Here is a 26706-nt window from a genome sequence, read left to right as displayed (position 1 = left end):
CAGGACCTCTATACCAGGCGGTGTCAGAGGAAGGCCCTCAAAATTGTCAAAGACTCCAGCCACCCTAGTCATAGACTGTTCTCTCTGCTACCGCACTGCAAGCGGTACCGGAGTGCCAAGTCTAGGTCCAAAAGACTTCTCAACAACTGCACTGCCCCCCCACCCCATCCTTTTTACGCTGCTGCTACTCTGTTAATTATTTATGCATAGTCACTTTAACTCTACCCACATGTACATATTACTTCAACTACCTCAACTAGCCGGTGCCCCCGCACATTGACTCTGCACCGGTACCCCCCTGTAGCCTCCCTACTGTTATTTTATTTTACTTCTGCTCTTTTTTTTCTCAACACTTTTTTTGTTGTTGTTTTATTTTTATATAAAAATAAATGCACTGTTGGTTAAGGGCTGTAAGTAAGCATTTCACTGTAATGTCTGCACCTGTTGTATTCGGCGCATGTGACCAATACAATTTGATTTGATTTGATTCGAATTTGTATTAACTTATTATCTTTCACACCCACCTCTGGGCTCTTACAGCTTCTGGTTCTAATATATTTCTTCCAAGCCCCATAAAACAAGTATATTTTTTATTGGATGTAGGCTACTGGTTAGAGCACAATTTAAGTAATAAGGGTGATCGATTTATTCATGCTTTTTTATTAAATATAATCGATCTGTACATACAGTGGTTCGTGGAGGCATGGGTAATGGTTATACTATAATTGTGGCACACCTTTTGGGAACGTAATTGATCATAGGTAGGAACTTTGATAACATGAATTATCTTTGCAAACTTTGCCAAGAGTTACATAACATAACAGAATACACCTAATACATATAATATACAGAATACATAATTGCACTAAAAACATATGTAAACCTTCATACATAACTGCTTGTAACATAAACACTCTGAAGGGGGGCATGTTTCTCTGTATTTATCAGTCTTGGAGGCTACCAATGGGGGGCAGCAGTGAAGCTCCTGAAGCTGTGACTGAGCATGCTTCTGACAGCCGCAGAGAAGTAGAAGATGATGGGGTCCAGGCAGGCATTGATGGTACTGGAGAGCAATGGTACATCCCTCCAACTCTCGCTGTCTTTCCAAACGAACCCCACCACATGGAATACGTTGTAGGGCCCAAAGCAGAGGGCAAACACCAACAGGGTGCCCAGTGCCAGCCTGATGGCCCGCATTCACCTCCACCGCTCGATGTTGGGCAGCTGAGACAGGATGCGGATGAAGTTGACATAGCAGAAGGGGCAGACCAGGAAGGGGGTGCAGAAGAGGACCAGGAATAGCTCCAGACGCACTGGGAGAAGGATGCTGAGCTGGTCTTGGGTGATGTTCAGGTAACACGTTGTCGGGGGATTGTCCATTACGGTCCCATCCACTGGGAGTATGGCACAATGTAAACGATGCTGAGGTTCAGTGAGGACACCATTCAACATATGATGCTGACCACCACAGCATAGCGCGGCCTGTGACACAGGGTGTATCTAATAGGGAAGGCCACATCAAGGTAGCGCTCCACACTCTGCGGTCTGGAGGAGGGTGCTGTTGTAGATGGTGGAGTAGAACAGGAAACCAGTGACTGGACACAGGAAGAAGAGGAGGTTCCAGTTTATGTCATCAGCAGCCTCCTTCATCTTGAAGGGCAGGAAGATGAGGTCGAAGATGGTCAAGTTGAGTTGCAGGATGTCAATGGGGCAGGTTTGTGGCACACTTTTTGGCAAAAGGTGCATAATGCCAGGATGTTGGCAGGTACCCCAATCAGGAAGGTGACAATGTAAACGGACAGCAACAGATGAGTGATTGGCATGGCGATTAGCCTACTCCATCAGTTACAGACACTCGGAGACTCTCAACACCACTGGAAAGAGTAAAGGGTGTGTTGGAATGTGTAACATCTCTTTTGGGACTGTTGCCGCAATGTGTTACCAAAAAGATGTCCCATAACAATATACCATGTGATGTCCCATGAGAAACTAACTTTCAGACATTATCTGTCAGCATTTCAGTAGGAAACACTACTCGTCAGCCATATTTTTGTCTGCTTTTGTGTTTGATTGTTCACCTGTATAAAAATATAAGCCTCAACTTGAGGACTTTTTATGAAAACTTTAGTTAATGTAAATGTATCACCTGTGCTCTTAATAAGTAAAATCATTAGTAGAGATTGGATTGATGCATAAATTCAGAATTCACTCAGAATGTTAACAATATACTGTATATAGTAAGAGTGAATATATGCTATTCATGCTGAATTTTATTTTGTATTTACAGTTTTTATAGGGGGGTACGTAACTGAGTGTACAAATCATTATGAACTCCTTCCTAAAATTTAGTTGCACCTCCTTTTACTCTCAGAACAGCCTCAATTCGTTGGGGCATGGACTCTAGAAGGTGTCGAAAGTGTTCCACAGAGATGCTGGCCCATGTTGACTCCAATGCTTCCCACAGTTTTGTCAAGTTGGCTGGATGTCCTTTGGGTGGTGGACCATTCTTGATACACACGGGATACTGTTGAGCATGAAAAACCCAGCAGCGTTGCAGTTCTTGACAAACTAAAACCGGTGTGCCTGGCACTGTCATGTCTCCTCCCGTTGCTCCCCTCCGGCACTCTGATTCACCGGTCTACTGAGCCACCGGTCTGAGCACACCACCTCGGCAAACACAGGAATGGAAACCCAACGCACCCTAATCACCTCCAGCGCACCTGCACCTCATCATCTCATCACCACCACTATATAGCCCTGGACTGTTTGTTCATTGTTGTGTGTAATTGTTAGCGTCGTGTCGTTTACGCGCTCTTTGTTATTCTCATTCTCATTGTTAAGTTAATTTCTGCGTCTGCGTCCTGCCTCTTCATATACTCAGTACTCGTCACAGAATTACACACCACTCACGAAAATGGATGCAGCAGGAGTTTCCCAGTGCCTCGACCAGCAGCAGCAGCAGCAGCAGCTTGCCCAGTTGAACGCCGCCATGCAGGAAGTGCTCCAAACTCTGCATAATCTGCCCAGCGCTCCGGTTCCACCTCAGGGAGCGGCGAGTGCACCCAATCCACCTGTTCCCGTACTATCATCCACTTCTGAGGGAACCCTCGTCCAACCGGAGCGCTATGACGGTAAAACTACTAAATGTAGCAGCTTCATGCTACAGGTTTCACTTTATCTGGCGCGTCAGCCTGGGGCATATCCATCTGACCAAGCCAGGATAGCGCTGGTGATTTCGATACTTAAATGAAAGGCGCTGGATTGGGCCACGACAGTCTGGGAAGGAGGTGAGGCCGTGGCGCTTCCCTACTCCACCTTCCTCGCTCGGTTCAGGGCGGTGTTTGATCATCCTACGGAGGGAAAGGACAGGGGTGATCGCCTCCTCCAGCTACAACAGGGAGAGGGGCCCGCGTCCGAGTACGCTCTGAGCTTTCGCACGGTGGCGCCGTCTTCTGGCTGGAATGAGCGTGCTCTATGCACGGCCTTCAGGAGAGGCTTACGGGAGGACATCAAGAAGGAACTCGCATGTCGGGACGACGAGATGGACCTTGATACCCTCATCGCCACGTTCATCCGTCTTGACGACATGTTGAGAGACAGACAGCATTCCCAACACCTCCCGGAGCCTCGACGCTCACCCCATCTGAGCTATGGAAGCCGCCCTGCCTCCAAGTCCTCACCCATGGAGGTGGGCAGCACCCCCCTACACCACCACAGATCTCTTGGTGGCTCCCAATCTAGGAGGTATGACTCCCGTAGCCGCTCCGTGAGTGTTACGTCATCTCCTATCACAAAACCATTGTTGCCCAACATTCCACGTGAGTATGCAGATCTCTCCGATGTCTTCTCTTCATCAAAGGCTAAGTGTCTCCCTCCTCACAGGCCCTGGGACCGCACCATTGACCTGCTGGAGAACAACACCCCCAGAAGAGTCCCATTTACCCCCTTTCCATGGCGGAGACTGAGGCCATGGAGAAGTATGTGGCGGAGACCCTGAAACAGGGGTTCATCAGACACTCTACCTCTCCTGCCTCCGCCAGCTTCTTCTTCGTGGCCAAAAAAGACGGAGGACTGAGGCCGTGCATTGACTACAGGGGGCTGAACACAGTCACCACCAAGTACCGGTACCCCCTCCCTCTGGTTCCGTCGGCCATCGAGCAGCTACGAGGGGCCCGGTACTTTACCAAGTTGGACCTGAGGAGTGCCTACAGCCTGATCCGAATCCGGGAAGGAGACGAGTGTTAGACGGCATTCAGCACTACCTCAGGCCACTATGAATACTGCGTCATGCCCTACGGCCTCGCCAACGCACCTTCTGTGTTCCAGTCCTTCGTCAATTACGTGTTCTGAGACATGCTGAGCAGACAGGTGGTGGTGTACATCGACGATATCCTGATCTACTCGGCTACGTTTGAGGAGCACGTTAGGGACGTCAGAGCTGTCCTACTCCGCCACCGGGAACACGAAATGCGAATTCTACCAACAGGTAATCTCCTTCCTGGGATACAGGATCAGTCCTCAGGGGGTGTTCATGGAAAGAGCGAAGACGGACGACGTCAGGTCATGGCCAGTGCCCAGTGCCCACCACCATCAAGGGCCTACAGAGCTTCCTGGGCTTCGCCAATTTCTACCGGCGTTTCATCAGGTCCTTCAGCTCCATAGCCGCTCCGCTCACCTCTCTCCTTAAGGGTGGGCCTCAGAAGCTGGCTTCAAGAGGCTGAAGGAGAGGTTCACCACAGCGCCCATCCTAAAACACCCAGATCCATCTTGTCCTTTCATCCTGGAGGTGGACGCATCGGCACGGTAAGGCAGAGAAAATGTATCCCTGTGCCTTTTTCTCTAAAAAGCTTACCCCCGCAGAGAGGAACTATGGAGTTGGAGACAGGGAGCTGTTGGCGGTGGTCCTCGCTCTGGAGGAATGGAGACACTGGCTGGAGGGTGCAGTCCATCCATTCTGGATTCTTACTGACCACCGGAATTTGGAGCACATACGGGCAGCGAAACAGATGAACTCTCGTCAAGCCAGGTGGGCCCAATTTCTTACTCGCTTTCAATTCATTCTGTCCTACCGCACAGGATCCCAGAATGTGAAAGCAGACACACTCTCCAGGACGCACCATATCGGAGAGAGGAAGGATCTGGGGGGTCCTATCCTGCCCCCGTCTCAAATCGTTGCACCTGCCGTTTGGGATGCGGACAATGACATCCGCCTGGCGGCTCAGGAAGACCCAGCACCTGCTAACGCCCCTCCGTGTATGTACCCACCAGTGTCCGTGACCGCCTGCTGATCTGGGCGCACACCACCCTTACGGCAGGGCACTCCGTTATTACGCGCACCCTGCATTCTCTAGCACAAATGGGACAGAGGGGCGACGGAAGAGCCCAGTCCTGGAGGATAGTCTCCAGGGCCTTGATGGGCTGCCAGACCAGTGCCAGGTTAGCCAGGCACAGGTTGAGGGCGTATAGCACGATGGGTGTGTCACCCCGCTTGCGTGCCTAGCGGATGTACATGAAAAGCACCAGCAGGTTGGAGGGGAGGCCCAGCAGGAATGTGAAGGAGTAGACCGTCAGGGAGACACAGTCCTTGGTGGGCACTTGCATCGCTTCAGCTCACACCTCCTGCTCAGTAGTTTAGGAGCATAGGAGACACTGCATCAGAAGCAACTTCTGAAGTCTTGGTTCTGCAACTCTCCACTTCTGCAAGTAAAATCATTTGAGATGAGTAGAAAAAACACACCTGACCTGTGACAGACGTAATGGATGTTAAAAGTATGAAGCGACTCAGTTGAAAACAAATTCCAAAGCACCTTCGGTAAATACTCTATGCGTGATAACAGTCCTCTCCTGTTCATCAGTCCTCTAGCTTCCATGTGTGGACAGCATTCCTCTTGTGAAGTCAACGCACATCAATAGGACAGTTTCCCACCATGCGAGCACATCACTCTTGAGCAAATCCCTATCTCCTCCACACACAGGCTTGGCACTGAGCGAGAGCAGGGAGGCAGAGTCAACTCTTTGGTGACAGTAGTATAGAGAGCAGAAGTGGGGTGATACTGGCGTATGAATATGTGTGTGGGCACGAAGGGGCGGGGTGCAGCATGACAGGTAGACAGATAAGGGAAGGTGTCCATTCAAGCATTTAGGAGGCACCAGTGTGTCTTAATGGCCCCCAAGATCGGAGACGACAGCCAGGCAGCATCTGAGCCCTTTAGTGAAATGATTCAGAGTAATTGGGCTTGTCAGGAAGTGCATGCCCATCCAGCCACAGCACGGCCACTCTAAATGAACTTGAGGGTCAGGCAGTAAAGTCATAAAGTGATATGGATGATGGTCATTGCATGGGAGCATGGTAGTAAGGCTTAAGGGTTAGGTGACTACTTTGTGTCACAAGGGAGATTCTCTATGCTTTATAGCAGTGGGAAAACAACCTGGATTGTTTTTATGTGTGCGCATGGGTGTGTAAGTGATGTAAATTAGTCTTCATGGGAGAGAGAGAAGATTAGAGAGAGGTTGGATGGTTGTGTGTGCAAATGAGAAGAGGATGGCTGATATGAGTGATATTTAAGAAAATAAAGGATGACTCTTGTGAGTTCCATCATTAAAAAAAACAATTATCCCCCTCAGTGTGCAGCTTTGTTCAACAAGAGTAACCTGAAAAAACAGCTATCCTTATCTACATTTATTACATGTATTACTCCATGTGTAAGATCACTATGGGACAGTTTCCTAGACACAGATAAAAGCCTAGCTCTGGACTAAAAAGCAAGGTCAATGGAGAATCTCAGAGTCCAGGACTAAGCTTAATATATGTCTGGGAAACCTGCCTTTACGTTTTATTTGTCAATTTGAGGTAGCTTTAATCTCTGAATTGGTATTTAAATTAGCCTTTATTCAATGAAACGCAAAGAAGAATGATATGTAACATTGCTGTTGGTTTGGTTTCTACATCACTGACACAGTGACACACAGACACAGACACAGACACACACACAGGTGTGCTAGAGAGGAGAGGAAGTCCATGTTACTTAAAAACAAAACCATCTTCACCTGTGCAGTGATCTGTGCAGTGTGCAATATGATCTGTTAATTGTGCGATGTGTGTGTACAGATACAGTGCCTTCGGAAAGTATTCAGACCCCTTGACTTTTTCCACATTTTGTTACGTTACAGCCTTATTCTGAAATGGATTAAATATATATTTTTTCTCAGCAATCTACACACAATACCCCATAATGACAAAGTGAAAACAGGATTTTATAATTTTTTGCAAATGTATTAAAAAAAAACAGAAATACCTTATTTACATAAGTATTCAGACCCTTTGCTATGAGACTCGAAATTAAGTTCAGGTGCATCCTTTTTCCATTGATCATCCTTGAGATGTTTCTACAACTTCATCGGAGTCCACCTGTGGTAATTCAATTAATTGGACATGATTTGGAACAGGATTGTGTCGAGGCACAGATCTGGGGAAAGGTACCACAATTCTGCAGCATTGAAGGTCCCCAAGAACACAGTGGCCTCCATCATTCTTAAATGGAAGAAGTTTGGAACCACCAAGACTCTTCCTAGAGCTGTCCGCCTGGCCAAACTGAACAATCGGGGGATAAGGGCCTTGGTCAGGGAGGTGATCAAGAACCCGATGGTCACTCTGACAGAACTTTCCAGAAGGACAGCCATCTCTGAAGAACTCCACCAATCAGGCCTTTTATGGTAGAGTGGCCAGACGAAAGTAAAAGGCACATGACAGCCTGCTTGGAGTTTGCCAAAAGGCACCTAAAGACTCTCAGACCATGAGAAACAAGATTTTCTGGTCTGATGAAACCAAGATTGAAATCTTTGGCCTAAATGCCAAGCGTCACGTCTGGAAGAAACCTGCCACCATCCCTACGGTGAAGCATGGTGGTGGCAGCATCAGGCTGGGGAGATGTTTTTCCAGTGGCAGGGACTGTGAGACTAGTCAGGATCGAGGCAAAGATGAACGGAGCAAAGTACAGAGAGATCTTTGATGAAAATCTGCTCCAGAGGGCTCAGGACCTCAGACTGGGGCGAAGGTTCACCTTCCAACAGGACAACGAACCTAAGCACACAGCCAAGACAACACAGGAGTGGCTTCGGGACAAGTCTCTGAATGTCCTTGAGTGGCTCAACCAGAGCCCGGATTTGAACCCGATCTAACTTCTCTTGAGAAACCTGAAAATAGCTGTCCCGCAACGCTCCCCATCCAACCTGACAGAGCTTGAGAGGATCTACAGAGAGGAATGGGAGAAACTCCCCAAACACAGGTGTGCCAAGCTTGTAGCGTCAAGCTTGGCACACTTGACGCTACAAGTTTGGACACACCTACTCATTCAAGGATTTTTCTTTATTTTTACTATTTTCTACATTGTAGAATAATAGTGAAGACATCAAAACTATGAAATAACACATATGGAATCATGTAGTAACCAAAAAAGTGTTAAACAAATCAAAATAGATTTTATATTTGAGATTCTTCAAATAGCCACCCATTGCCTTGATAACAGCTTTGCACACTCTTGGCATTCTCTCAATGAGCTTCACCTGGAATGCTTTTCCAACAGTCTTGAAGGAGTTCCCACATATGCTGAGCACTTGTTGGCTGCTTTTCCTTCACTCTGCGGTCCAACTCATCCCAAACCATCTCATTTTGGTTGAGGTCGGGGGATTGTGGAGGCCAGGTCATCTGATGCAGCACTCCATCACTCTCCTTCTTGGTAAAATAGCCCTTACACAACCTGGAGGTGTTTTGGGACATTGTCCTGTTGAAAAACAAATGATAGTCCCACTAAGCCCAAACCAGATGGGATGGCGTATCGTTGCAGAATGCTGTGGTAGCCATGCTGGTTAAATGTGCCTTGAATTCTAAATTAATCACAGACAGTGTCACCAGCAAAGCACCCTACACAATAACATCTCCTCCATGCTTTACGGTGGGAAATACATATGCAGAGATCATCCGTTCACCCACACCACGTCTCACAAAGACACGCGGTTGGAACCAAAAATCTCAAATTTGGACATTTCCACCGGTGTAATGTTCATTGCTCGTGTCTCTTGGCCCAACCAAGTCTCTTCTTCTTATTGGTGTCCTTTAGTAGTGGTTTCTTTGCAGCAATTCGACCATGAAGGCCTGATTCACACAGTCCCCTCTGAACAAATCAAATCAAATTGTATTTGTCAAATGCGGCGAATACAACAGGTGTAGACCTTACAGTGAAATGCTTACTTACAGTGGGGAGAACAAGTATTTGATACACTGCTGATTTTGCAGGTTTTCCTACTTACAAACCATGTAGAGGTCTGTAATTTTTATCATAGGTACACTTCACCTGTGAGAGACGGAATCTAAAACAAAAATCCAGAAAATCACATTGTATGATTTTTAAGTAATTAATTAGCATTTTATTGCATGCCATAAGTATTTGATACATCAGAAAAGCAGAACTTAATATTTGGTACAGAAACCTTTGTTTGCAATTACAGAGATCATACATTTCCTGTAGGTCTTGACCAGGGTTGCACACACTGCAGCAGGGATTTTGGCCCACTCCTCCATACAGACCTTCTCCAGATCCTTCAGGTTTCGGGGCTGTCACTGGGCAATACAGATTTCAGCTCCCTCCAAAGATTTTCTATTGGGTTCAGGTCTGGAGACTGGCTAGGCCACTCCAGGACCTTGAGATACTTCTTACGGAGCCACTCCTTAGTTGCCCTGGCTGTGTGTTTCGGGTCGTTGTCATGCTGGAAGACCCAGCCACGACCCATCTTCAATGTTCTTACTGAGGGAAGGAGGTTGTTGGCCAAGATCTCATGATACATGGCCCCATCCATCCTCCCCTCAATACGGTTCAGTCGTCCTGCCCCCTTTGCAGAAAAGCATCCCCAAAGAATGATGTTTCCACCTCCATGCTTCACGGTTGGGATGGTGTTCTTGGGGCTGTACTCATCCTTCTTCTTCCTCCAAACACGGCGAGTGGAGTTTAGACCAAAAAGCTCTATTTTTGTCTCATCAGACCACATGACCTTCTCCCATTCCTCCTCTGGATCATCCAGATGGTCATTGGCAAACTTCAGACGGGCCTGGACATGTGCTGGCTTGAGCAGGGGGACCTTGCGTGCGCTGATTTTAATCCATGACGGCGTAGTGTGTTACTAATGGTTTTCTTTGAGACTGTGGTCCCAGCTCTCTTCAGGTCATTGACCAGGTCCTGCCGTGTAGTTCTGGGCTGATCCCTCACCTTCCTCATGATCATTGATGCCCCACGAGGTGAGATCTTGCATGGAGCCCCAGACCGAGGGTGATTGACTGTCATCTTGAACTTCTTCCATTTTCTAATAATTGCGCCAACAGTTGTTGCCTTCTCACCAAGCTGCTTGCCTATTGTCCTGTAGCCCATCCCAGCCTTGTGCAGGTCTACAATTTTATTCCTGATGTCCTTACACAGCTCTCTGGTCTTGGCCATTGTGGAGAGGTTGGAGTCTGTTTAATTGAGTGTGTGGACAGGTGTCTTTTATACAGGTAACGAGTTCAAACAGGTGCAGTTAATACAGGTAATGAGTGGAGAGCAGGAGGGCTTCTTAAAGAAAAACTAACAGGTCTGTGAGAGCCGGAATTCTTACTGGTTGGTAGGTGATCAAATACTTATGTCATGCAATAAATTGCAAATTAATTACTTAAAATCATACAATGTGATTTTCTGGATTTTTGTTTTAGATTCCATCTCTCACAGTTGAAGTGTACCTATGATAAAAATTACAGACCTCTACATGCTTTGTAAGTAGGAAAACCTGTGAAATCGGCAGTGTATCAAATACTTGTTCTCCCCACTGTACAAGCCCTTAACCAACAATGCAGTTTTGAGAAAGAATACCAAAAAAAAAATCACACAAAAATACAATATCAAATAATACCAAATAAAAGTAACAAATAATTAAAGAGCAGCGGTAAAAATAACAATAGCGAGGCTATATACAGGGGGTACCGGTACCGAGTCAATGTGCAGGGACACCGGTTAGTCAAGGTATTTGAGGTAATATGTACATGTAGGTAGAGTTATTTGACTATGCATAGATAATAAACAGAGTAGCAGCAGCTTAAAAGAGGGAGGGGGGAGGGAGGGTGGGGGGTTTGTTGTCCTGGCACCACACGGCCAGTTGAACAGTTGATGTTGATGTGTCTGTGAGTTGAACTTTTTTTTTTTTTTGCGACTGCACTTGAAGAAACTTTCAAAGTTCTTGAAATGTTCCATATTGACTGACCTTCATGTCTCAAAGTAATGATGGACTATCGTTTCGCTTTTCTTATTTGAGCTGTTCTTGCCATAATATGGACTTGGTCTTTTACCAAATAGGGCTATCTTCTGTATAACCCCCCCCCCCCCTTGTTACAACACAACTGATTGGCTCAAATACATTAAGAAGGAAAGAAATTCCACAAATTAACTTTTAAGAAGGCACACATGTTAATTGAAATGCATTCCAGGTGACTACCTCATGAAGCTGGTTGAGAGAATGCCAAGAGTGTGCAAAGCTGTCGTCAAGGCAAAGGGTGGCTATTTGAAGAATCTCAAATAAAAAAATATATTTTGATTTGTTTACATTTACGTCATTTAGCAGAAGCTCTTATCCAGAGCGACTTACAAATAGGTGCATTCACCTTATAGCCAGTGGGATAACCACTTTACAATGTTTTTTTTTTTTTTTTTTTGGGGGGTAGAAGGATTACTTTATCCTATCCCAGGTATTCCTTAAAGAGGTGGGGTTTCAAATGTCTCCGGAAGGTGGTGAGTGACTCCGCTGTCCTGGCGTCGTGAGGGAGCTTGTTCCACCATTGGGGTGCCAGAGCAGCGAACAGTTTTGACTGGGCTGAGTGGGAACTATGCTTCCGCAGAGGTAGGGGAGCCAGCAGGCCCGAGGTGGATGAACGCAGTGCCCTCGTTTGGGTGTAGGGACTGATCAGAGCCTGAAGGTACGGAGGTGCCGTTCCCCTCACAGCTCCGTAGGCAAGCACCATGGTCTTGTAGCAGATGCGAGCTTCAACTGGAAGCCAGTGGAGTGTGCGGAGGAGCGGGGTGACGTGAGAGAACTTGGGAAGGTTGAACACCAGACGGGCTGCGGCATTCTGGATGAGTTGTAGGGGTTTAATGGCACAGCCAGGGAGCCCAGCCAACAGCGAGTTGCAGTAATCCAGACGGGAGATGACAAGTGCCTGGATTAGGACCTGTGCCGCTTCCTGTGTAAGGCAGGGTCGTACTCTCCGAATGTTGTAGAGCATGAACCTACAGGATCGGGTCACCGCCTTGATGTTAGCGGAGAACGACAGGGTGTTGTTCAGGGTCACGCCAAGGCTCTTCGCACTCTGGGAGGAGGACACAACGGAGTTGTCAACCGTGATGGCGAGATCATGGAACAGGCAGTCCTTCCCCGGGAGGAAGAGCAGCTCCGTCTTGCCAAGGTTCAGCTTGAGGTGGTGATCCGTCATCCATGCTGATATGTCTGCCAGACATGCAGAGATGCGATTCGCCACCTGGTTATCAGAAGGGGGAAAGGAGAAGATTAGTTGTGTGTCGTCAGCGTAGCAATGATAGGAGAGGCCATGTGAGGATATGACAGAGCCAAGTGACTTGGGGTATAGCGAGAATAGGAGAGGGCCTAGAACTGAGCCCTGGGGGACACCAGTGGTGAGAGCACGTGGTGCGGAGACAGCTTCTCGCCACGCCACTTGGTAGGAGCGACCGGTCAGGTAGGACGCAATCCAAGAGTGAGCCACACCGGAGATGCCCAGCTCGGAGAGGGTGGAGAGGAGGATCTGATGGTTCACAGTATCAAAGGCAGCAGACAGGTCTAGAAGGACAAGAGCAGAGGAGAGAGAGTTAGCTTTAGCAGTGCAGAGAGCCTCTGTGACACAGAGAAGAGCAGTCTTAGTTGAATGACCAGTCTTGAAACCTGACTGGTTTGGATCAAGAAGGTCATTCTGAGAGAGATAGCAAGAGAGTTGGCTAAAGACGGCACGCTCAATAGTTTTGGAGAGAAAAGAAAGAAGGGATACTGGTCTGTAGTTGTTGACATCAGAGGGATCGAGTGTTGGTTTTTTGAGAAGGGGTGCAACTCTCGCTCTCTTGAAGACGGAAGGGACATAGCCAGCGGTCAAGGATGAGTTGATCAGCGAGGTGAGGTAAGGGAGAAGGTCACTGGAGATGGTCTGGAGAAGAGAGGAGGGGATAGGGTCAAGCGGGCAGGTTGTTGGGCGGCCTGCCGTCACAAGTCGCAAGATTTTATCTGGAGAGAGAGGGGAGAAAGAAGTCAAAGCATAGGGTAGGGCAGTGTGAGCAGGACCAGCAGTGTCATTTGACTTAACAAACGAGGATCGGATGTCGTCAACCTTCTTTTCAAAATGGTTGACGAAGTCATCCACAGAGAGGGAGGAGGGGGGATTCAGCAGGGAGGAGAATGTGGCAAAGAGCTTCCTAGGGTTAGAGGCAGATGCTTGGAATTTAGAGTGGTAGAAAGTGGCCTTAGCAGCAGAAACAGATGAAGAAAATGTAGAGAGGGAGGGAGTGAAAATATGCCAGGTCCGAGGGAGTCTAGTTTTCTTCCATTTCCGCTCAGCTGCCCGGAGCTCTGTTCTGTGAGCTCGCAATGAGTCATCAAGCCACGGAGCTGGAGGGGAGGACCGAGCCGGCCGGGAGGATAGGGGACATAGAGAGTCAAAGGATGCAGAAAGGGAGGAGAGGAGGGTTGAGGAGGCAGAATCAGGAGATTGGAGGGAGAAGGATTGAGCAGAGGGAAGAGATGATAGGATGGAAGAGGAGAGAGTAGCGGGAGAGAGAGAGCAAAGGTTTCGACGGCGCATTACAGATGGGTCAGGGGAAAAATTGAGAATGTCCACTTGGGAGAGATGAGGATTCCTGTGCCACCACCCCGCTGACCAGATGCTCTCGGGGTATGCGAGAACACATGGTCAGACGAGGAGAGAGCAGCAGGAGTAGCAGTGTTTTCAGTGGTAATCCATGTTTCCGTCAGCGCCAAGAAGTCGAGGGACTGGAGGGTAGCATAGGCTGAGATGAACTCTGCCTTGTTGGCAGCAGAACAGCAGTTCCAGAGGCTGCCTGAGACCTGGAACTCCACGTGGGTCGTGCGTGCAGGGACCACCAGGTTAGAGAGGCAGCAGCCACGCGGTGTGAGGCGTTTGTGTAGCCTGTGCGGAGAGGAGAGGACAAGGATAGGCAGAGGCATAGTTGACAGGCTGCAGCAGATGGTTACAATAATGCAGAGGAGATCGGAATGAACACTGCTTTGGTTACTACATGATTCCAAATGTGTTATTTCATAGTTTTGATGTCTTCACTATTATTCTACAATGTAAAAAAATTGAACAATTAAGAGAAAGCCTTGAATAAGTAGGTGTTTCCAAACTTTTGACTGGTAGTAGTTTATGTAAATCTAGAACTTCTGCCACTTGACTCTTTCTTTATTGACTGAAGAGAATGTTTAATTTAAAAAAGGGTGACAAAAAGGCTTCTTATTTCTACAGATATATATATGAAAAAACATGTTCTATGTTCTGCACAGCACTTGTGGCTGCACCAGAAATATTATGAAAAAAAGATTTTGAGAAAGATCTGTCTCCTTCCTCCTCTTTAAAATATACCATCTGACACAAACACATTTGGAGACATTACGACAGGCAGTGCGTGATTATCTTGTTTTTATCAAGCTACCTCCTAGTATGAGACAAAAGTAACAGCCTAATAACCACCATGCCCAGGACTCTGGATCAAAACAAGCTCTTTTGGGTTGCATCCCAAATGGCACCCTATTCCCTATATACAGTTCATTCTGAAAGTATTCAGAACCCTTGACTTGTTCCACATTTTGTTATGTTACATCCTTATTCTAAAATTGATTAAATCATTTTTTCCCCCTCATCCATCTACACACAATACCCCATAATGACAAAGTAATAACAGGTTTTTAGACATTTTTGCAAATCTATTAATAATAAAACACTATAATATTACATTTACATAAGTATTCAGACCCTTTACTCAGTACTTTGTTGAAGTGCCTTTGACAGCGATTACAGCTTCGAGTCTTCTTGCATATGACTCTACAAGCTTGGCACACCCGTATTTGGGGAGTTTCTCCCATTATTCTCTGCAGATCCTCTCAAGCTCTGTCAGGTTGGATGAGGAGCATCGCTGCACAGCTATTTATTTTCAGGTCTCTCCAGAGATGTTCGATCGGGTTCAAGTCCGGCCTCTGGCTGGGCCACTCAAGGACATTCAGAGCCTTGTCCCGAAGCCACTCCTGCGTTGTCTTGGCTGTGTGCTTAGGGTCGTTGTCCTGTTGGAAGGTGAACCTTCACCCCAGTCTGAGGTCCTGAGCTCTCTGGGGCAGGTTTTCATCAATTATCTCTCTGTACTTTGCTCTGTTCATCTTTCACTCAATCCTGACTAGTCTACCAGTCCCTGCCGCTGAAAAACATCCCAACAGCATGATGCTGCCACCGCCATGCTTCACCGTTGGGATGGTGCCAGGTTTCCTCCAGATGTGACGCTTGGCATTCAGGTTAAAGAGTTCAATCTTTGTTTCATCAGACCAGAGAATCTTGTTTCTCATGGTCTGAGAGTCCTTTAGGTGCCTTTTGGCAAACTCCAAGTGGGTTGTCATGTGCCTTTTACTGAGGAGTGGCTTCCGTCTGGCCACTCTACCATAAAGGCCTGATTGATGGAGTCCTGCAGAGATGGTTGTCCTTCTGGAAGGTTCTCCTATCTCCACAGAGGAACTCTGGAGCTCTGTCAGAGTGACCAATGGGTTCTTGGTCACCTCCCTGACCAAGGCCCTTCTCCCCCGATTGTTCAGTTTGGCCGGGTGGACAGCTCTAGGAAGAGTCTTGGTGGTTCCAAACTATTTCCATTTAAGAATGATATACAGCACTGTGTTCTTGGGGACCTTCAATGCTGCAGACATTTTTTGGTACCCTTCCCCAGATCTGTGCCTTGACACAATCCTGTATCGGAGCTCTATGGACAATTCCTTCGACCTCATGGCTTGGTTTTTGCTCTGACATGCACTGTCAACTATGGGTGTGTGCCTTTCCAAATCATGTCCAATCAATTGAATTGACCACAGGTGGACTCCAGTCAAGTTGTAGAAACATCTCAAGGATGATCAATGGAAACAGGATGCACCTGAGCTCAATTTCGAGTCTCATAGCAAAGGGTCTGTATACTTATGTAAATAAGCTGTTTTTTTATATTTAATACATTTGCAAAAACGTATAAAAACCTGTTTTCGCTTTGTCATTATGGGGTATTGTGTGTAGATTGATGAGGAAAAAAAACGATTTAATCAATTTTAGAATAAGGCTGTAACGTAACAAAATGTGGAAAAGGAGAAGGGGTCTGAATACTTTCCGAATGCACTGTAGTTCACAGATTTTGACCAGAGCCCATGATCTGATCAGAAGTAGTGCACTAGCTCTATACTTCAGACAAGTCATTTTGCATGATTTCACTTATTCATAATTAATTCATAATTAACTTTTGCTTCATTCATGTGACCGACCAATAGTGGGTCATGCATGTGACAGACCAATACCTCACGAGGCTTCTTCTCTAAGCTGAGACCTTGAAACTGAGATATCAAAACAATGGTCTGGGCGTACAGTCACTTGCATGAACACAGAAATTATTTTATAGAAAAGCACAAACATAAAAATGTCCATCACATTCCATCCTCTTATCCCTTGTGTGATAATAATCATTACATTTTTATGCAAGCATTAGATTTAAGTTTCTATCAATAGGAGGTTCTATCAAATTACATCATTATAATAAATCATAATAAAGGTTATACTTCTATTAACTACATCATTATAATGAATCATAATAAAGCTAAAATCTAGAATCAAAAGGTTATAATCAACGGGAGTGAGTATCAAAGATACACACACATACACAAGGGATCTGTTGATTCAGAGGTGAATAAATCTCTCAATGTTAACCATTGTTTCCATATCTCTTACCACAATCGGGTTGGATTGACGTATGTTTTTCACTAACTGTGATGGAGTGTGGAAGTGGTATTGTTATGGAATAGGTTAGGTAGTTTAGTTCTTAGGAGCACAATTAGATCCTACACTACCACTTCCACACTCCATCACCAGGTGGCACTCCATCCTGGCTGTACCAGGAAGTCTTGATTGTGCACAGGTGTGGGCAATCAGAGGGTGTGGCAGCTTGCAGAGCCGTGAGGCTGCTGGAGTTTGATGGCCATTTTGTTTCCTTTTTGCATATATTTATTTTAGTCACCATGAACTGAACACACAATAATCCTTTTGGGCTGGCTGACCAAGAGTCAAGACAGAGCTGGCTCTGGACCCTGATAAGGTTGCCGTCTCTTGGGGCATATGCATACAACACAGTCTGCATACTCTGACTTCTCACGTAAACGCACACAATAAATCAGGTAACAGACCCCTAGCAATATCAGTAGGCAAGCTAGCTGATTTCTTAATACATGTGCAAATTAGACATGTTTGTTAAACGGAATCACTTTCAGAGATGCAATCTTCCTCCCTGAGAAACTACATAGGGCAACCTGTCCCATTCTATTGATATCAATATCTTTACAAATGTTGATGATATATTTGACCTGAATGAACTCTTAGGAGAATTACTTACACTGAAAAGGTTACTTAAAGATGAACTATGCAGAACTCGCTTCGTCATTTCCTGGTTGCTAAACTTCTAATAGTTCGCCTAATTTCAGTTTATGTGACAAAACAAGCAAGTATAGTGTAGAGAATCATTGTACCATCTAAACCGCTGTAAAATATATTTTCAATAACCAAAAATATAGTATTTTCACCTGTTTTGAAGCTGGTGTACAAAACCGAATGTAAGACACAAAAACAAAACTTTAGAACGGGAAGCATAGAAATAAGGCACATAGAACAGATCTACCGCTTCTTAGATTTGCTTTCAATGAGAATGACAGATCTATAACTCACATTTCTATGTGAAACTGGTCGGGTCACCCAAAAATGTACATATTTCAGCTTTAATACGATGCCAATCTTTTTTGATACACAACGTTCAATTGACACATTATGGAACATACAGAAGAAGATAGGTGTAAGACTTTGACCGCTGTAAAACGCACAGAAAACACAGGGGGCCTAAAAGATAAACATAGACACAATTGAGATGCGAATGTGGATATTTATGGTATGGTTAATAAATTGAGTGAAATACGGTTACGGTCAGAGAACCGTTAGGTTGTGTGTTTGAATGAGTGTGAGTGTGATGATGTGGTGAGCCTAGGCCAGCTCCAGGTTGTGTCTCCTGCTGGAGTTGGTGAGGGGGACCACGGCGCCAGAGGACACGTCAGTCAAGGGGGCGGAGGTGAGCCGGCCGCGGGTCTCCAGGCTGCGCTGCTCCAGTGAGAGGGCGTCCTGCTTACGGGACAGATCCTCCCCCATATGGGCCTGGTGCAGCTGGAGGGCCTGGAGGGAGTGCCTGGGGGAGGAAGAGGAAGAGGAGGGGAAAGGAGGAAGATAGACATGGGACATGCTATTGGCATGGGATGGATCATTCCCATTTTGTTCATAAGAATCAATAGTTGTCTGAGTACATTCAGAAAGAGATTACTCACTGAGCCTGGGCCAGTTTCTGTTTCAGAGCCAGAATGGTGGCTTCCAGCTGATTTGCTTCATTCACAAGCCCATACTGAACCTGGGTCAAACACAACAAGCTGATAAGGTCCCGTTTTAACCTGTTGACCTCTCCAATACAAAATTCCAGTTAATTCTTACAATTGTTTTACAGTACAGTAGGAAATAAACACATTTACACGACCACAAAACCTATTGAATATGACAGTATCTCTAAATGGGCCAGTGCCCGTCCAGGTGTAGCTTACCTCGTCCCTACAGAGATCCACTCCAGGCCTCTTGGTCCTGTTCTCCAGCCGGGTGTGGACCAGCTTCAGTGGGGCCATCGTAGCCTGAAGATCGTCCTCTAGACTACGGATGTCCCTCTCCATATCTGAGATCTCATCCTGGGTCTGACAAACAAACAGACATCCATATGATCCTGGCTAGGGCTGTGGCGGTCATGAAATTTTGTCAGCCGGTGATTGTCAAGCAAATAACTGCCGGTCTCACGTAATTGACCGTTAATTGACCGTTAATTAACATCTCCTGGCTTCCACACATAGCCTACAAGCCACTGATGCAGACCTTTGGAACATCTACATTTTAAAATCCATGTAATATAGCCTACACCATCACAATAAATCCATTATTTATTTTAGACAGAAACATGATATGAAGAAAATGTAGTCTATTTCAGAAGAACCGAATAGCATACTCTTGAGTTGTCCTTATGTTAGGCCCTGATCTGGCTAAGCCATATGGCTAGTTCATTTAGCAGACAAGATTTGCTTAGAATTCAGTGGCATTATTTTATATTATTTTATAGTATGAAGAATACAATTGAACATAGCTGAATAAAATAGAAAGGATATTTTCTCCAAACCATTTGAGGGAGTGCGCACATGCGGTTATTCTGTGTTGAGCGGTTAACAAAGAAACAGGTACTCCTATATGCTTAATTTAGAGTTATTTATGTAACTTTAGTTGCGATACAAATGTTGGGCTATATGTTTTGATGTTTAATACATTCTAAGGCTGCATGATGTGTCTCTTAATGATTATTTGAAAAAAGTTGCATGAAAGGCATGAGCTCTGCTTTGTTTTTTTTGCGCGGGCTGTACACACACTTCATCAGTCTCTCATTCAAATTTGACAAGCACTTGATAATGCCTTGAATTTCCCGGCGGCATCCCCTTTGAGTGGCCATAATGCCCCCTAAAAAAATCCATGCCTTTTGTGGCCAGTGGCCGTTGTGCCCTTGGGCTGAATATAATCATTATAATTCCCTTCTCCCGGCTGCGTGCTCCGAAGCACCTCTCACTCACATGGCTCACAGTCACGTGATCGGGTCTTTCTCACAGGCTACAAGTGAAGACAGACACATCGGGGACGCAACTGCACGCGTCCTTATCCAATTCCGAGGTGTATATTGAAGATATTGGAATAACTGTCCACATTTACTTTTCGTCAGCCAAAAAGATGAGTAGGCCCAACAAATAGCAAAGGCACTAGCCTACATCAATTTACTATCCCCCATAGTACAAAAGTTGACCTATTCTGTGCGAGAATTAAATATTCCAAACATAGTCTGGGACAGTTGTTGGGTGAGATAGATCCCAAATTAATACAACCACTAGCATCCCAAAAACGTTTTTTGGCAATGAGGTCGACGCAACAGATCAGAACGTTTAGCTTAAAATGTTGCTAAACTATTAGGCTATTTATTCACATTATAAGCGCAGCAATACGCACACGGCAGTACGCTATAAGCGCAAAGATTCCTATTAGCAGAAAAACACCATTCTCAAAAGTGACCGCAAATACGATTATGCATGTAATGCTTTTATTATAAAGGTGCATTTTTGTGGTGAAAATTATCTTCCCCAAACTTGAAACTCAGGTGCTGCGTATGTATGCCAGTTAGGCTCTACACCCGTTGTAAAGCGGATTAATGTGCTTCATTTTAAGAAGTTATTTGGCCACTTTAGTTGTGATACAAACCTTATCAAAACATATAGGCCTATGGGCTATACGAGGTGTGCGACTATGATTTTAAAAAGTCGCAAAAAAAGGTATGCGCTGTTTCTTGCCTTTAGCTCGGCATCATTCACAAGTGATAATATATAATTCACAAACGATAGGCTAATATTCTCACCCATCAGACTATTCTTGATTTAATCTTGTCTTTACACATACTAAATAATATATGTGTGAAATTTGTTTTGATTTAGAATGGACCATTATCATGCTCCTGTCTCGAAGCAGGGGAAAAATATACATGTCATATATGCACTTAAATAGTGAATGGAGGACGCTTTTCCCGTAGTTCATTTTCATGCCAGCCAGGTAGGCTATACTCCTGTTGTAAAGAGAAGCAATGTGCTTAATATTAGGAAAGTTGAGAAATAAATATAGTAAGCCTATAGAAAGAGGCCATCACTCTGTTTTCTCACGCAATGCATAGCCTATAGAAATGTTGCGCAACATGAGCTCATGGGCTCTCATGAAGTGTTTGATTAGATTTTCGATTACATTTGCATTGATGTCAGAGAGATTAGAGGGACAATAGAGTGCTGAATACCAGGCAGTTAGCAAGTTTGGTAGGCTACTAATGACCATAAACAGCATCAGAGCTTGGAGAATCCTAATTACCGTGACTAAATGGTCACGTGGAATTTGACTGTCATTAAGGTCTTAAAACGACTGGCAGAAGGAGGACACAAGGTGTCAAAAACAAAACTCCACTACTGCCAATCCCAAGTTGAATACCTAGGACGAACAATAGCGCATGGAACAAAGGCGATAGCACCAGGACAACTAGAAGGGATTAGCAAAGCACCACTTCCTCAAACAGTGGCCCAGATGATTACATTTTTAGGAATGACTGGATTCAGCTCAGACTGGATAGAGGAGTATGTGGTTAAGACAGCTCCTCTGCGAGAAATTATGAAGGAAGCAGGACAGCTAGACCTTAGAGCAAGTCTTGAAACACTGAAAAAAGAGATGCAGTCCGCTCCGGCTCTGGCAGCTCCAGATTATGGTCCTCTGTAGCTCAATTGGTAGAGCATGGCGCTTGTAACGCCAGGGTAGTGGGTTCGATCCCCGGGACCACCCGTATGTAAAAATGTATGCGCACATGACTGTAAGTCGCTTTGGATAAAAGCGTCTGCTAAATGGCATATTATTATATTATTATTATACAAAACCATTCCTGCTGTACGTGGCAAATAGATGTGATAGGTATGCGCCGGCAATACTTATGCAAGAAACATGCAGTGGAAGACGTAAACAACCCATTGCATATTACAGTACTAAATTGGACTCTGTCGCCCAGGGATACCCACCCTGTTATCAAGGCTTAGCTGCACTACAATATGCATATGATAAAGCATCCACCATTACCATGGGATATCCGGTAACAATACACACACACACCATAAAATAGTGGAGTTAATAGAGAATGGAAAATTTGTCCTGACCAATGCTAGAACCTTAGAATATATAACCCTACTAACCTATCCAGATGTTTCCATTAAACATTTACATTTACATTTTAGTCATTTAGCAGACGCTCTTATCCAGAGCGACTTACAGTTAGTGATTACATATATATATATATTTTTTTTTTTTATACTGGCCCCCCGTGGGAATCGAACCCACAACCCTGGCGTTGCAAACGCCATGCTCTATCAACTGAGCTACATCCCTGCCGGCCATTCCCTCCCCTACCCTAGACGACGCTGGGCCAATTGTGCGCCGCCCATGAGTCTCCCGGTCGCGGCCGGCTGCGACAGAGCCTGGATTCGAACCAGGATCTCTAGTGGCACAGTTAGCACTGCGATGCAGTGCCTTAGACCACTGCGCCACTCAGGAGTTAAACGGTGCAGTACGGTGAACCCAGCTGAAAGAATTCCTTTAGAATTTGAGGGACAAGTGCATGACTGTGTAGTATAAAAAAATGTATGCATTCACTAACTGTCAGTCGCTCTGGATAAGAGCGTCTGCTAAATGACTAAAATTAAAATTATGACTCGTGATACGGTCACCGTAACAGCCCTAATCCTGGCCAGTCTTCTAAACATTTGACCTCACTGTCAAGCCAGGTCAGGCCAAGCCACAGTTCATTTTGACCCGCAGCTTAAGGCTTTGTGCCTAATTCTGCAAGTTCAAGCCTTGCATGTCTTCAACATTGACAAAATCAGTTTGGCACCGAGGAGGAAGAAGGGGTGGAGAAAGGTTAGGACGACTCACGCTCTTCATCTGCCACTGCGTCTCGTCGCAGGCCTGCTCTAGGTGGTGAGTGCGTTTACGGATGGCGAACTCTGTGGCGATGCGCTGAGTATCCAGCTCATTCTGCAACTGAGGGATGACAACACAGATAACACACATCATCTTCACCTAACTTTCACTAGTCTTACACGCACACAATCTAGCAATATCTATGAAGCAGAACCAGACCCTATCAGATATCACACACAACAGAGAGCGCTGTGAAAGCAGTCAGTGTGCATCCCAAATGGCACCCTATTCCCTAAGTAGTGCACTACTTTTGACCCTTTGGGCCCTGGTCAAAAGTAAGGCAATAGGGTGCCTTTTGGGACGCAGACAGAAACAGTGCTGTTTTATAGGAGCCAATACAGAAAAGTGCTATTGGTATAGGGCTGGCCATATGGTAACGCTACACTCCTCTAGCCCTACCCCAGGCCCCATTTCACACCTGTACCCTGGTGACACTCATGTCGTCCCTCAGCTGCAGTGACGCCTGCATCTCCTCCTGAGCTCGGGCCACGTTGTACTGGCTGAACTGCTCCCACTGCTGGGGGGTGGTGGAACTGCAACAGCACATTTACACATTCAGGTACAGGTATTTTACAGCAGTGGCGGTCGGTACCGTCTAAGATGAGGGAGGATGATAAAACATTTTATGAGCATGGCCTTATTTCTATTATAGCATATTGGATGACTATCATTCATATTCCATTCACCCAGCTCAATGTTTAGGCTACTACATGATACTCAAATTTCCCTGTACCCATCATAAGGTTGCTACAACCTAGCCTATGAATGAAAGTTTACAACGTAGATGCACAGGTTGAGAGAATTATCAGTAATCAAGGTGACAGACATTGACACGTTTAATACCGCTTTGCACACTCTTGCCTGCATCTAGCTGATCTAAGGTGTAATCATTAGTCCAACAGTTGCAAATGTGAGTTCTATTGGACAAATTCAGGTTTGTTTATCCCCGTTTTGTTTGCTTCAGTTTAAGATTTGTTTCTCAACGGAAACTGCGGAATGAATACACCCCTGATCACACGCAAACACAGTTAACTTTCATAGCAGCCACATAAAAACAGCATGATCACTTTGCTCATTGTACGCACACACACACACACACACACATATACAGTGGGGAGAACAAGTATTTGATAACCTGCAAAATCGGCAGTGTTTCCTACTTACAAAGCATGTAGAGGTCTGTAATTTTTTTATCATAGGTACAGTTCAACTGTGAGAGACGGAATCTAAAAAAAATCCAGAAAATCACATTGTATAATTTTTAAGTAATTAATTTGCATTTTATTGCATGACATAAGTATTTGATCACCTACCAACCAGTAAGAATTCCGGCTCTCACAGACCTGTTAGTTTTTCTTTAAGAAGCCCTCCTGTTCTCCACTCATTACCTGTATTAACTGCACCTGTTTGAACTCGTTACCTGTATAAAAGACACCTGTCCACACACTCAATCAAACAGACTCCAACCTCTCCACAATGGCCAAGACCAAAGAGCTGTGTAAGGACATCAGGGATAAAATTGTAGACCTGCACAAGGCTGGGATGGGCTACAGGACAATAGGCAAGCAGCTTGGTGAGAAGGCAACAACTGTTGGCGCAATTATTAGAAAATGGAAGAAGTTCAAGATGACAGTCAATCACCCTCGGTCTGGGGCTCCATGCAAGATCTCACCTCGTGGGGCATCAATGATCATGAGGAAGGTGAGGGATCAGCCCAGAACTACACAGCAGGACCTGGTCAATGACCTGAAGAGAGCTGGGACCACAGTCTCAAAGAAAACCATTAGTAACACACTACGCCGTCATGGATTAAATTCCTGCAGCGCACGCAAGGTCCCCCTGCTCAAGCCAGCGCATGCCCGTCTGAAGTTTGCCAATGACCATCTGGAAGATCCAGAGGGAGAAGGTCATGTGGGGTCTGATGAGACAAAAATATAGCTTTTTGGTCTAAACTCCACTCGCCGTGTTTGGAGGAAGAAGAAGGATGAGTACAACCCCAAGAACACCATCCCATGGAGGTGGAAACATCATTCTTTGGGGATGCTTTTCTGCAAAGGGGACAGGACGACTGCACCGTATTGAGGGGAGGATGGTTGGGGCCATGTATCGCGAGATCTTGGCCAACAACCTCCTTCCCTCTGTAAGAGCATTGAAGATGGGTCGTGGCTGGGTCTTCCAGCATGACAACGACCCGAAACACACAGCCAGGGCAACTAAGGAGTGGCTCCGTAAGAAGCATGTCAAGGTCCTGGAGTGGCCTAGCCAGTTTCCAGACCTGAACCCAATAGAAAATCTTTGGAGGGAGCTGAAAGTCCGTATTGCCCAGCGACAGCCCCGAAACCTGAAGGATCTGGAGAAGGTCTGTATGGAGGAGTGGGCCAAAATCCCTGCTGCAGTGTGTGCAAACCTGGTCAAGACCTACAGGAAACATATGATCTCTGTAATTGCAAACAAAGGTTTCTGTACCAAATATTAAGTTCTGCTTTTCTGATGTATCAAATACTTATGTCATGCAATAAAATGCAAATTAATTTCTTAAAAATCATACAATGTGATTTTCTGGATTTTTGTTTTAGATTCCGTCTCTCACAGTTGAAGTGTACTTATGATAAAAAATTACAGACCTCTACATGCTTTGTAAGTAGGAAAACCTGCAAAATCAGCAGTGTATCAAATACTTGTTCTCCCCACTGTATATACACTGCTCATAAAAATAAAGGGAACACTAAAATAACACATCCTAGATCTGAATGAATGAAATAATCTTATTAAATACTTTTTTCTTTACATAGTTGAATGTGCTGACAAAAAAATTACACAAAAATTATCAATGGAAATCAAATTTATCAACCCATGGAGGTCTGGATTTGGAGTCACCCTCAAAATTAAAGTGGAAAACCACACTACAGGCTGATCCAACTTTGATGTAATGTCCTTAAAACAAGTCAAAATGAGGCTCAGTAGTGTGTGTGGCCTCCACGTGCCTGTATGACCTCCCTACAACGCCTGGGCATGCTCCTGATGAGGTGGCGGATAGTCTCCTGAGGGATCTCCTCCCAGACCTGGACTAAAGCATCCGCCAACTCCTGGACAGTCTGTGGTGCAACGTGGCGTTGGTGGATGGAGCGAGACATGATGTCCCAGATGTGCTCAATTGGATTCAGGTCTGGGGAATGGGCGGTCCATAGCATCAATGCCTTCCTCTTGCAGGAACTGCTAACACACTCCAGCCACATGAGGTCTAGCATTGTCTTGCATTAGGAGGAACCCAGGGCCAACCGCACCAGCATATGGTCTCACAAGGGGTCTGAGGATCTCATCTCGGTACCTAATGGCAGTCAGGCTACCTCTGGCGAGCACATGGAGGGCTGTGCGGCCCCCCAAAGAAATGCCACCCCACACCATGACTGACCCACCGCCAAACCGGTCATGCTGGAGGATGTTGCAGGCAGCAGAACGTTCTCCACGGCGTCTCCAGACTCTGTCACGTCTGTCACATGTGCTCAGTGTGAACCTGCTTTCATCTGTGAAGAGCACAGGGCGCCAGTGGCGAATTTGTCAATCTTGGTGTTCTCTGGCAAATGCCAAACGTCCTGCACGGTGTTGGGCTGTAAGCACAACCCCCACCTGTGGACGTCGGGGCCTCATACCATCCTCATACAGGCACGTGGAGGCCACACACACTACTGAGCCTCATTTTAAGGACATTACATCAAAGTTGGATC

At 45.7% G+C, this 26706-nt stretch overlaps 1 protein-coding gene and 1 pseudogene across 5 annotated transcripts in view; both read right to left on the bottom strand.

Annotated features, from left to right (window-relative positions):
* Window positions 1-957: 957 nt before the first annotated feature.
* Window positions 958-1823, bottom strand: LOC121572465 (annotated as a pseudogene).
* Window positions 1824-18071: 16248 nt separating this feature from the next.
* The window catches only part of LOC121571377 (tektin-2), a 28477-nt gene continuing 19842 nt past the window's right edge, over window positions 18072-26706 (bottom strand). For 4 of the 5 annotated variants that reach the window (XM_041882794.1, XM_041882795.1, XM_041882791.2 and 1 more), the window contains 5 exons: window positions 23400-23514; window positions 22934-23041; window positions 18949-19092; window positions 18682-18761; window positions 18072-18599 (listed from right to left, as the gene is read on the bottom strand). In XM_041882794.1, the coding sequence (XP_041738728.1) occupies window positions 18347-18599; window positions 18682-18761; window positions 18949-19092; window positions 22934-23041; window positions 23400-23514 (700 nt within the window). In that variant the 3' untranslated portion in view covers window positions 18072-18346. The remainder of the gene's footprint in view (window positions 18600-18681; window positions 18762-18948; window positions 19093-22933; window positions 23042-23399; window positions 23515-26706) is intronic. The other variant, XM_041882792.2, reaches the window with a different exon arrangement.

Source organism: Coregonus clupeaformis, chromosome 8 (assembly GCF_020615455.1).
Source record: "Coregonus clupeaformis isolate EN_2021a chromosome 8, ASM2061545v1, whole genome shotgun sequence".
Lineage (NCBI taxonomy): Eukaryota > Metazoa > Chordata > Actinopteri > Salmoniformes > Salmonidae > Coregonus > Coregonus clupeaformis.
This window is presented reverse-complemented; position numbering and strand designations above follow the sequence as displayed.